Genomic DNA, 13,573 nt, shown 5'->3' with positions numbered 1-13,573 from the left:
TGTTTGTTTCACTTGTATCGTAGATCAGCCTTGATTGGTTGAGAATATTTCTGTTAGTAGCACCTTAAAGCTTACTATGATCCCACTGTTACTCCCTTAATTTGTGACAAAAGTGTTTTGGTGAGGTATCAGGTATGAACAATTTCAGCACAGTCATCCTTTAACACAGTGTGAGTTCGGTCTGTAATGCCTAAGCCACAACTGAGCTATACCATACTCAAATTGAAGTACATAAAAGGTTTCCATCTTTCAAATAGATCTAATGTCATTATACATTAGGAGTTACACTCTGTCTAAAAAAAAAAAAAAAAAAAAAAAAAAAAAGGATTTCCTAACAATACATAGGCTGGTGCCATTCCAGATGTGTGCATCTCGGTAAAAAAATAACTGTTTTTGTTTCTTATGTGGCTAATATCAGGTCACAAGCATTGCTGAGATACTTGAGCAGGTATTCCTATCAAAGCACATGCTCTACTGTATAATAATGACAGACCTGTGCTGCTTCACCTGTACAGTACATCAGTTTGTGTTTAGAGTAGTGGGAAAGAGCAACTTGGGGCCAGATATACTAACTGTAATAGTTGGTACATCAAATAAGGTTTGTTACCTTTACAATGAATCATTTAGATAGACTCAAATTGAAAATGCATTTTTATATATTGCCTGTCATTTACACAGACTCATCACATTTACATTGCATTTTTTTTTAAAGCATTATAAATCTGAATCTACGTAGGTACATGTTGCATATCCTGTAAACAAAGACCATGAAAAGGTAGGTGGTAGCTTGCAGTTTAGCCAGTTTGTAATTGAAGACCACGAAAAGGTGCAGCATACAGTTTAACCTTGGGTTTCTTCATGCCCACACACTCCTCTGATGTCACAAGACCCTCAATTGCATCACTATGTTGAACAGTGAACAATAGGGGGCCCAAAGCCATTAACAATAGGAGAGGAGAGACCAGGTAACCCTGACGGATACCCGGTGGACATTAAATGATGAAGCCAACAAAACTCCAAAATGAATTGGTTCTATGGGATTCCTGTACAGCCAATGTATGTATGTACATGGTACTCCTGTAGCACAAACCTAACCAAAAGGGAGCAGGGCTCTATACTTTTGGAGATTAAATCAGAGCCTATGTCCTCTGCAGAACTTAATGAGTTATGTTGCAATCATCTTGCTAACTGATTTGAAGAAATGGAGCAACAAAAGTGTAATTTCACAATGCTAAACATTTAAGCAAATACGTTCAACCTTGATGTAAGGAGGATTTTTTCCTATGTCATAATGCCTAAAACTACAAACAATGCTTAAGATTATATTCACAAAACTCACTACTTTGACTTATGTCCATGAAGCTTTTTAGGGGATTTAGCCCCTTGGATGGATGAAGCTCAAGTTATGTTATTTAAATAGATATTTTCAAATACTCGTTACAAAAAACAAGCTGAAGCCTATTTAGAATTTGGCCTTTAAAGGCTAGATATATAAAGTACATCTATGGTTTTATAAAACGCATAACTTGGGCCTTTAGGAATAAATCAACAATCAAGCAATATATAACCAAAAATCGCTTGGATAATTACTGGGCTTCAGCTATGTTGGATTTGGACTTACATCCCTACTGGAAAATACAACGTTCTCATTAAGCTTTTAAGCTACAATTTATAATAACTCAGAATATTTTCAAAACTACAAAAAATTTCTACATTTTCAAAAGCGAAATACTCCGATTATGTATTATGCTGTAGAGCTCTTGGTCTGCCGAAGTATTTAAAAGTACACTATATTAAAATATTCTATCTAAAGTTAATGTTTTTACGACTTACCACCACCACAGAAACCTGAAGATAAAATATTAAAATGTTTGCAGGTTGTCCAACTAATCTAAGAACACCTTAAATCATCATCACAACTTTATTCAGCAAAAATGCCCTAAACGTTGCAGTTAAAATATATAGTTAGACACACAAGACCAAGAAATCTTAATCCGTGTCAGCAAATACTGATCTATGAAAGGTCATTTTATCTGAAACCAATGTTTGATGCAAGAGCAGACAGACCTCTGAATGACGCAGGTTTTGCAGGTTAGTGGACTGGCGACATTTTTCAGTCTTTTAGAAATAGCACAATTGGAATGTACAGTTGGCATTTTGATTCTTTATATTTGCTTGTTATTAATTATGATCTGTATTTTGTATTGCAATGATTTTTTTAATAATCCACACTAAATTTTACTAATGAGGAATACTGGCCAAATGTGAACACTGCTTTCTTCAGTACACTAGTCTTGTACAATTCATGAACTGACTTAACTAACACTATTGGACACAAAGGCAACATAGCTGCATTTGATCTGTAAGAAAAAGTTGTGGTACTGGGCACAGGCATACTTTAGAAGAAAGCTTTCTCAGATATCAGACAGATGACTTTCCTTCAACCGCTTTCTAGTGTCCAAATTCTTATTTTTAGCTTTCCAAGGCACACGTTAAACCTCCTACCCCCTCAACCTCAGTTAGTTCATACAGATTAAAGGTTGGCATTTTTCACAATAAAGGATACAGGTAAAATGTACTATTGAGAATAGGGCTTTACTGCATGTCATTACATGGGGTGGGTTAGTTCTACGGAAAAAGATTCTGTGGTTGGAGAATGCACTGAGCAGGTGAAACCAAGAATCGGGTGATAGAATACAAACACTTACCATGAAGCGAAGATTGCAAATCAGTCATATTCATGTTCTGGTCTAGAAGTTGTGAAGGAAGAAACCCAGATGATGTAACAGTCCTCTTTTCTTGGTCTCCACTAGCAGCACTGAGAGAGTGATCACTGAGAAGGTCATCACCAAAGACAGCAGTCCATTCTTTACTGAAGTCACCCTCATCTAAAGAGGTAGCATTCATGATATCATTTAGAAGCTTCATGTCGTCTTTATCTCCCATATGAGGTTCAGGTGATCCAGCAAAGGCATCCTTTTGAGCTGATTGAACAGGGTGCATAAAATAAGTACTTAACAGGCGAAGGTCCAAGAAATAAACACAATTTCGAATTTCAAATTATGCATTTACATTTCAGAATTTTCCTATATAGAACTCTAACCTCTACAGGCACATCTGGTTCCATCTTTAAATAAAATGTCTATTCAGAATAGTCATACTATCCTTCAAACTTAGCATGTATCATACTAAAAACACATAATATAAAATGTATCTATTTATAAATTCAGACTTGCCTATGCTGATCCCACTGTCCATGTACGTATCTGAGTGTTCCCTCTTCATAGGCAAGTACTTGGGGGCTCAGTGGGATTATGTGAAGTCGAACCCGAGTATGAACAGTACTGAGTTTACTTCACATTTAAAGCCCTCCACAAACGTGCCATCTGTCTCACACTGAGATAAGGCAGATCATGAAATAAGATCCTCTGCCCTTCAACCCACCGTGGCAGGTGGGTCAGCAGGAGGGAGAGCACAAAATGGGATCCCCATTAAGGGGAACCGGATCTGACAGCACTGGGCATGCGTCCCTCTCCTGCTGTGTGCTGCTGCCTTCTGGCTGATAAGTGACAGCAGTACTCATCAAGCAGTGTACCAGAACCAATCTCTCAGAGAGAGAATTTCTTTCTCACTGCCTGAGACATTCTCTCCCAAACAAGAGTAAGAAAAAAGTGGCAGAAGCCGATGAGGGGAGAAAGGAACAACAGTGGGAGCGGGAAGGAGGCCTGTGTTTTGGAGGCTGGTCTGTTGAATCGTTTAAGGACTGGCAGAAAGGGTTACTTTCTAACCTAGGTAGTTAAGAAAACACACAATCACCCCTCCAGTACCTTGTCTCACACCAATTCATTCTTTACTCTATACAGGAAAGCTCACACCAGTGCAGTCCCTCACCTAAAATACACTCACACATACAAACCTCACACATGTACACACTCCCTGGAATACCGGACATACTTACATTGCAAATACATTCATTCAACCCTCTTACCAGACAAGAACTCAGAAATGGGAATTGCATACAGAAAAACAGTAAAAGGTTTTAATTTAGCATAAATAAATAAACAAAATCAATATATCACGGTTCTCACACACATACACTTCCAGACACACACAAACACACTTTATTTACTGTGGCTCACATCTCTACATTCACTCATCCCTCTCTCCTCTACAGAAAGTACAAACACAGAGGCAATATTCCTTGTATTTTTGTTCCTAGTGTGTGCGGCAATGAAGAGTCTCTGTACACCTCAACCAAGGCCCTGTGTGTCGAAGGCATACAACTCCTTACAAGTGATCACAGTGCACTAAATACCAAAACAAATGGTGTTTACAACTCCAAAATTTGATTTGAGAATCAACTCCACAAAATGGATTTGGATCAATTGTTTCGGAAGCCGATTTCGGTGATCACTTGTAGTGGAAGAGATAAGGCGTCCACTGATTACAAGAGTAGAAGTTTACTTTTCCAACCATTCAGGCAGAACTAGTTTGCTGTTCTTAATGTTTAACAGGTTTTAGTTAATTTGATAATTGGTGGTGATCGATGTGGTGTTATCTGCATGCACATGACTGATCTTCTGGCGCGGAGAATGGGTTAGCAGCTCCATATCAACATTGGAAAGTGTCAGAAAGACCATTCTTGCAGTAACTTGCAGGTGATGTGGAAGAAGTTAGATGGTAGCGACCCGACTTAAATATGATGCATAACATTTTGTGGAAAGGAGACAATGAAGGCTAATGCTGTTCCTACAATGTCCAATAAATTTGGCATTATATGTAGCAGCACATTGTGGGTGATGGTATTGAAAAGTCCTGAGAGGCGTTTAACAGTTAGCGTTCACACTTTTTATTTGGCGAAGGGCATTAACCAATTCAACGTTTATGCTCAGTAGCATCATTTCAGCCTTTTGTAATGGCAATAATGCTTCAATTAATCTGGACAAATGGTGATAACTCGGGCTGAGTTTTCATATCCTGCCCTTTGTAATCTAAAGCTTCATATGAAATTGATTCACCCATTGTGAAGGTGTGAGGGGGTTCACAGTTCTCACTGCTACCAGTGTCTTTAGATACAAGGCAGTCTCCATATTGGTCTGTAGTTTCTGGATCTACTGCAGGTGTCTTTGCGAGTAGTTGATAATAGTGTATTTGAGCTAGAAAACAAGGAGGTGATTAGGTTTTTGATGAAAGCCTGGAGTGAAAGGATGAATCCAGAAGTCTGTTAGTGATGACAATTATTTCAAAAGGAATCCAGCACTTTTCTATCACCCATTTCTCTTCTTGGACAAGGGAAGACTCACAGAAAGACGAATGGTAATGGTGCAATGGCTGTAAAAGCCAAGAGAAACAGATGGAAACCGCAGTGGTTCGAGGTGAAACCGGTCCTGGATTGCTTGTTTTCCAGTTCAGGGGGGACGTGGCCTGGCAGTTTGACTGGTCTGTTATGACTGGAGCAGGGTCAAGGCTGATTTGCATATGGCTGGGTTCAAATCGAGGCGGCATGTTGGATGGAAAACGCTGGATTGGGATGCAGCCACAAATGACTGCTTAATTCAAGCATTCCGTCTATCACCTTGTTGTTGTTGCCAGTCTAGGTTTGAAGTCACATTTCTCTTGTAGATTCTTAAAAACCTCTAAGTGGAGTTGTTTGCCCCTTCAATTAGGCCTATAAGTAGGCCCTTTCTCGCCCTGGAAAAGGCAAACTGCAACTAAAACTTTCAGACAGTAACTGCCTTTTGATCACAGTCTTTCCAGTGCCCTGACCTTCCATTTTATTTTTACAAAGTTCTATAGTAAATCATTTTTTTTTTTTCATGGGATGCATTGGGAACGAGTGATAGGATAGGGGAAATCAACTAGTTTACAGTACCTGGGACGTCAATCGCAAAATGCACAAAGTATTTCAGTTGGGGGTCACCACAAACAGAACTGTTCATGACCATGAATGCCTAAGTGACAGTTTAAAGTTAATTTTAGTCCAGTTTCACGAGGTGATGTTTCAAACTTGGTAGTTTAGGTGCGACACTTCATTTTGCCTTTGGTTAAGAAAGGTGAACAACCTGTGGCAAGTTTAGACAATAATACTATTAAGTATTCCAGACGCCAGCTAATGTGTAGACTTGAAAACCTAAATTATCTTGGAAAGAGGATGGAAAAGGTCAGCAGTAAATGCTTTGTGGAATTAGGTGGCAAAAGATGTAGGGCTAGAGATTCTGCTGCTGGTGCACGAGCCATTTTTAAGAAGAATATTTTACCTCTAAAACACACCTTTTTATCAGGTACCAGTCAGCATGTTTAGAACTTAGATTGAGGATTCCCTTCCTCTTCGGTCTTAAAATCACAGACCACTAACTTGGAAAGTTTGTTTGAGGCTCATACAATGCCTTTACCAACTAAGGGCCAGATTTATTTCTTGGTAGATGGCCAATTGTTCCGCCACAGCAATGGACTAAATTACTCAGTCGTCCTGGTGGAGGGACCGTCCGCCAGATTTATAAATAACTGCCAACCTGGTGGTCATTTATAAAAGCATTGCCAGGAAATGCGTTCACGCCGATTCCGGTCAATGCACTTCGCGCTTTGGTGTAGGGCTCCATCAACATGACGGAGCCCTACGCCAGTTTTTTTTTTTTATTTAAAAAAGAAAATCCCGAAACAGGAATTTCTTTGTGAAAATAAAACGTATAATGCTCTCCTTGTCACGGGAGTCCTCTCTGGGACATTTTTATCCAATTAACTGAGGGCAGGGTAAACATACAGGATGATAACGAATATCAAAGATGCCACTGGTAGGACCCAAACAAATAAGGAAGGGAAAGGGCAAGCTTTCCGCACCTATTATGAAAATTTGTACTTAGCACAGCCTCTAGACCCCCTTCCCTCTCTCCCTCCACACCCCTCCCCCCCAAAGGCATCATGGAGTACCTAAGCTAAGTATCTCTCCCAACGACAACCAACTCGGCTCACAGTCTGGTTAAACCCATTTTCTGTAGCAGAAGTGCTTACAATAATTAAGCACTTAAAAGGTGGGAAATCACCAGGGCCGAATAGCTACGTAGCCACCTTTTATAAACGATATACCCTTCAACTGGCCCCCCTGCTAACTCATTTACATAATATATTTACATCCACACAGTGTCCACCCCAAGCGAGGACTGAGGCGTCCACTGCTATACTTTTAAAACCGGGCATGGATGCCTCAATGTGTTCATTATACTTCTTTGTTGAATAGGGATGTAGCACTCTTTGAGACGCTCTTGGCAGACCGCATCGAGACTATGCTACCCCATCTAACAAATGCTGACGAGGTGGGATTTATTAGGACTCCGTCCACATCAGATAACACCACACAAGCTCTCCATGTAATTGACACTGCAAAGAAAAGATGCACAGAAGCATTTGCCTGGGAGGACTAGGCCATGATGAGAACAGTCCAGCTACGGCAAACCTGGGTTCCAGATTTCGAGGATGGGTCGAAGCACTGTATGATACGCCATTGGCGGGGTTCTGGATAAATTGTGAAAACACCCCTAGAATAGAGATACAAAAGGGGCACAAGAGAAGGCTGCCCACTATTACCATTGCTCTTTGCACTCTATCTGGAACCCCGACTACAAAAGATTAGGGGGGAAAAAAGTGATCCAGGGCATCCATTAAGCGGCTCGACATACAGGGTTTTCGCTGACATTTTCCAGATACTCATGACCCCCAGGTAATCACACAAGAATTAAGTCTAATATTAGAAGAATATCAGCAAATATCTGGCCACAATGAAATGCTGCAACTCATACTGGCGGACGGGAACTCTTTAACCTCTTTCTTCCAACAGCAGACCTGTTTTTCAGTTAACCCGGGAGGTCCTTCCCTACTTGGAAATCATCCTTGCTCTGGACATCCAAGGTCCATGGGCCACGGTGGACATAAAGAACTGACTGACCCGAACGTGGGAGTTGAAGGACAAAAAAGCCTAGGTTTCCAATATAGTGTCTGCATCTACGAATTGAACAAGAATGTGGGGAGCGTGATGCAATAAACTCTCTATACATTGACTTCATGCTCCTGCAGTTCCATTTCTGTGCATTGACATTTCAGGGTGTGCAGAAGGAATGGTGAATTGCACTTTTGTACTCTGTAAAAAGTGCAGCGTCTAGGCACACTTCCAAAAAGTGCAGAGACTATGCACTGGGTGTCTCCAGCACATAATAAGCACTGAATACCAGTCTCATGAAACACATGTATGCAAATACAACTAACCAGGGTATGCAGGCGTGAGCTAGAACGTAGTTAATGTCAATTATTGGATCGACGTTTTCAAGTACATACCATTTTCTTCACAGAAAGCTTTCTCGTCTGGTTTCAGATCTAACAAGTCATCTAATCCACCTAAATGCAAGAAAAGATTTAAGAATGTTCCAGTAATTTAATACATTAGTCCAAAATATCTTCTGTAAGGGCTTTCAGCATTCCAAAAGATATGATTTTCCTAGCCATTTTGGTTAACATTACAAAAAAATTGTCATGCACAAAGACATATCCATAATCATTCATAATCAAAAACCCATGTTAAGAAAAATTGGAAAAAAAGAAAATCACAATGGCCTCAGATAGCAACCACATCACTCTATTCCCTGTTTCACTTTGGTACATATTTGCAGGGTCTTGACATTGCAATAAACGCTCTTGCTATTATTCAACTGAATTGTTCGACTTTGGAAGGATGAAAATTGAGTTTATGACCTACAGGTTACACACGGATATCAGAATCACATGGCCAAACCCACCAGCTGCCTAGATCATCTTTTTCATGAGTTATTCATCTAATGAAGAATGATGCTGTATGTTGGCACCATGTAGATGCCACATAATGGGGTTCATTATGACCCCGGTGGTGAGTGGAAATGTGGCGGTAGTACCGCCAAGAGACTGGCAGTACATTCCGCCATATTATGAGAATGGCGGGTTGGCTGCAGCCAACCCGCCACTTCTCCAATCATACCGCCATGGCGGTATCAGCTGCCGGGCCGGAGATGTCAATCTCCAGCCCAGTGGCCGGCATAGTACCGACTGCATCATTATGAGCCTGCCTACCACCATGGTTCGCCACGAAAACCACGGTAGGCCCTACTGTTGACAGGGAATTCCTTCCCTGTCACCGGTAGATAGCTCTCCCCCCCCCCCACAACACAAACCTGACAACTTCCACACCACCTCCATCCAAACTCCCCCACCCCCTCTGATCCTCTCACACACACACACACACACACACACACACAAAACCCCCTCCACCTACACCTCCATATACGTACACACCTGCAGACAGGCACCACGCATACACCCAATCACTCACATTGGCATACACGCATTCATACATGCATACTTCCAGACATGCTCACACATTCTTACAACAATCACACTGACATGCAGACACGCACTCACTTCACCATTCTTACACGCATACAATCATGCACACACAACACCCCCCACTCCCACCCACCCCTGTCCAAAGCCCGACTTACCTTTGTTGAGGAGGTCTTCTGGCAGGGAACAGAAGGGGTGCTGTTACGGCCAGCAGCGCCCCGCCAGTAGAACACCACCAGGCCGTATCACAGGTCATAAGGCTGGTGGCGTTCTACTGGCATGGCGGTGCTGGTGGTAGCAGCGCCAGCTTACCACGGTCCCCCAGTATGATCACTGCTGGATTTCTGCCCTTCTTCTGGCAGACCACCGGCAGTGATCATAATATGGTGGACGGATGGTGGCCGCGGTGACGGTATTTTGGCGGCCGTCACCACATTGGTAGGCGGTTTTTACCACCATTGTTATAATGAGGGCCAATGTGTTTAAAAATCCAAACTCAGAGGTGTAACAATGATATTGTCTCTTAGGTGCAGGATGATGCAGCTTTACCAGCATTCAAAGGCACACTTGGGAAATCTCTGGTATGGGTCTAGCCTGACATCAATTAATGCAGCCACCGGGGCAGACTCTGTGCCTAACGAGGCCTTAAGCATCCAGTAACTGGTTCTCTTCAAGATGTTTAGAAAGCCCATAAGCCAGAACTGACCACCAATTTCAGTGACCCGTGGCAAAACAAATTAGCCTATAGTTAACTTGGGCCCTTGGGTCCAAGCCGGACTTCTTTAGAAGGAATTTAATGTCCCCTTTGCTCCATCCTCTAGGGATAGTGATAGATGAAAACAGGTTTTCAAGAAAAAGAAAAGTAGGTGTGACAACTTAAGAGTTCTGTCTGGTTATTCACCATCTGGGGAGCCCAAATTTAGGGAGGCAAGCAAGGATGAAACCTCTTCCTTACTCATTGGGAGAACTGTTAGAGGAGTGACAAAAAGGGTGAAGCGTTGCAATTATGCTGCATGAGCTAGGATGAAGCTGAGCACTACAATCAGGAATGGTCTTAACCTCCTCAGGGAAAAAACACCATATTGTCACAAATAACATGGGAGAGGGAACAGTTATTTTGACAAAGGCTGGTGACATTGGAAATTGCCTAGAAAACAACCTTTGAGAAGCTGGGGGCCTGAGAAATAGAAGAGGTCTTAGCAATAAGAGGCAAATTGTAAGGCATTTATGTGATACTTTTATAACTGATGTGTGTGTACATATATGTTTGTGTTTTGATAAATGCAAATTTGTATACTGTATTGTTTTTATGAAGGTAGAGGAGTTATAGTCCTGTTTATCTTGCTCTGACCTTAACTGGATATGCCTAAACTAATCCAGGCAGTTAGACTCTCTAAGAAACGATGCTTTGATGTTTACCAGATCATCTTTGGCACTGTATACCTCCTGCTAGCAGCGTCAAGGCACCAGACCAAGACAGAGGTGAAATGAAGGGCCTGGTTTAGAATTTGGCAGGCTGGAGCACCATCATAACTACTGGAAAGGCCTTATTTAAAACAGCTGAACCTCCATTGGCTTTGCTAGTGTAAACAAGTGGCCATGCAGGACAACTGGTAAGTGACCGCTAAGTCGTAATGGTGGTTGTCCCATGCTGTTGGGGGCAGGATTACCATCATTAAATTTTCCCTGCCAAAGGCATGGTGGATACAGGTAAGGAAGACGTACAATAGCTCTTACACTAAGGAGAATGCTCCCTGCACATCAGGCCATCTGTGATTTGTATTGAGAAGGCAAATCCTGCTTTGAGTGTTTATTTTCTAAATACAAAGACGTGTGCTAAAAACAGTGCCCACTCAGCAAAGCAACAGTGCTCTGAAAGGTGTGCAGATGCTGCAGGTCCCCTCATAGCATAGAGATCCCAGCCACAGAGGTGGGGGGCGGGGGGGGAGGGGAATCTATAAATGAGGCATACAGTCCCCTGCCTGAGTGAGGAGGTCATGGGTTTATTCCCAACCTGGCAAACCTGCTGATGGTCTATGTGGTTCTATGTGCCCTCTGAAGCATGGTCCACAAAGTTATAGTAGGCAGGACATTTGACACATCAGGTGGGTCTGATGCCCTTTGTGCATCTTCAATGAAGGATCGTTATTATCTTTTTAATGATGCTCTGTGTATGATGTTATCATAGTGCATGAGCAAAGACAGAACTGGTGAGTACAGGAAAATGGACAGAAAAAACGGGTGCCCCCCCCCTCCCTCCCCACACACACATATGACATCTGATTCATTCTGTCTCAGCCTAGGCGCAGTGCTTCAAGGAACAAGTACAACATTGTTGAACCTACTATAAAGCTCTGAGAAACAATACATTCAACACAGGTCCCGACAAGGCACATTTTAAAAAGTTCTAAAAATTGACACAGATGTTCCTGAAGTCACCCCCCACCCTCTCTGTTTTTATGTAATTGTTCAAGGTAAGGACAAAGGTTGGGATTTATTACAGGATATGAGGTTACAGCAGGGAGTAAAATGGGCAATCTAGGTGAATTTGGCGACCACATACTGACCTAAATACATTGAAAGCTATGTACCCGTATGGATATCATCAAGAAAAAAAAAACACAACGTCCGAGTTGGGACTTAAGCCAAGATTCCCTCTTGTGTAGGAATCCAGTTGATAATTGGTGCACACGGTAAGTATCATTACACAAGTGTGGGAGTTTGTAATATGTAATATAATTTATACCAAGCTTCCCACCACAGAATAAAGCCTAATCTTGGGAATGAGAGTATTACACCGATAACTGCATGGTTTCCATTTACACCTTAACACAGTGGTGCCCAACCTGTGGTGCAGGGACCCCTGGTGGTCGGCAAAGCCTCCTCAGAGGGCCTGTGACTGCTTAGAGAACTAAATTAACAGATTAATGAACTGTTTCTAAAAAAAGTGACTAAATATACAATTGAAGATTTTAAAACATACTGTAAATGTCAAAGAATTTGATATTTGAGGCTAGAAATTAAATTAGTATCCTCATACTGTTTTGTGGGAGCAATGCAAGTGCATCAAACAAAATATAGTACGAGTGATGTGTGGCTTCAATTGAATTTAGAAAAGCTCCAGCCTCATTATTAAAATTATTGCTTTTATTTTTTAATTTATATTTGTTTGCAAATTAAATAAAATGTGTTATCATTTGTTTATGTGTTTGATGAATCCTTGTTTCTGTATTTTTTGTGGATCGTTTTGCCTTTCAAATCATCGACAATGTTTAGGCCTGGGTCCCTGGCTTCCAGTATTTACTCAATGGGTGGGTCCCCGGATTACAATAATGATTCAGTGGGGGGTCCCGGGTTCCACCAATGATACAGTGGGGGTCCACAGAAGTCAAACGTTTGGGAACCACTGCCTTAGCATTTTATGCTGATAGATTATCTCAGTTTTTTCTAGTGAATCTGTTAGGAAATTATTGCATAATGTGTAGGATACAAAACCCAAATTCCTCTATGCAAACACTGGTTTGAGCGCAGTCTGTGCATTTGTATAATGCAGGAATAGGTCAGATCAATACAGGTTTGCTTATCTCCATATTGCCATTATTAGGGCCTTGCTGTGCTTTACGATCCAAGGACATTGTAATGTGGTGGAGCTGTATCTATATAGTGCTTCATGTGCCTATTGAGGCACTACAGTGCATTTGCAGAGGGGTAGCATTCTAATCTGTAGAGTGCCATAGATGGAATTTTGCTCTTAAACAGGTTTTGCTGATGTAACAAAGCGAAATCTCAGCCCCAAGCCACTCAGGGCAGGCTATGCAAGGTGGGCAATAAAGCTGGCAAATGACTTGCAAGGCTGACCAAGAAAGAAGAGGGGCAGTGGTGGGTTGGAAGGATTCAAATGGAAGAGCAGGGGCTGAGAGAGATTCTCCTGGACATTGCTTGGGCATTTGCCCCATATCTAGAGCAGCTTTATCTGGCGTGGACCACACCTGATTAGGGAGTCTTGGAAGCTTTTGCCGGGGAAACTTATGGTCTCCCCACCTAGACCCTGACCAGGTTAAGGTACTGTACAGGGAGATCACGAAGGGCAGGGTGGCTGCAGCTATCTCCCAACTGAACAACGGTAAACCCCCCAGCCCAAACACCTTCCCCACAGAATTTGTTTTACAACTGTTACGTCCAAAGTGGTAAAGCCAAAGCTCTCCCTGTTCAA

General features: G+C 41.9%; 1 protein-coding gene across 7 annotated transcripts in view; it reads right to left on the bottom strand.

Annotated features, from left to right (window-relative positions):
- The window catches only part of ICA1 (islet cell autoantigen 1), a 230,009-nt gene that overhangs the window by 96,547 nt on the left and 119,889 nt on the right, over positions 1-13,573 (bottom strand). For all 7 annotated transcript variants that reach the window (XM_069211715.1, XM_069211718.1, XM_069211719.1 and 4 more), the window contains 2 exons: positions 8,326-8,385; positions 2,709-2,984 (listed from right to left, as the gene is read on the bottom strand). In XM_069211715.1, coding sequence (XP_069067816.1) covers positions 2,709-2,984; positions 8,326-8,385 — 336 coding nt within the window. The remainder of the gene's footprint in view (positions 1-2,708; positions 2,985-8,325; positions 8,386-13,573) is intronic.

This window comes from Pleurodeles waltl, chromosome 10 (genome assembly GCF_031143425.1).
Source record: "Pleurodeles waltl isolate 20211129_DDA chromosome 10, aPleWal1.hap1.20221129, whole genome shotgun sequence".
NCBI lineage: Eukaryota > Metazoa > Chordata > Amphibia > Caudata > Salamandridae > Pleurodeles > Pleurodeles waltl.
Note: the sequence above shows the minus strand (reverse complement) of the source record. Positions and strands in the feature narration are given on the sequence as shown.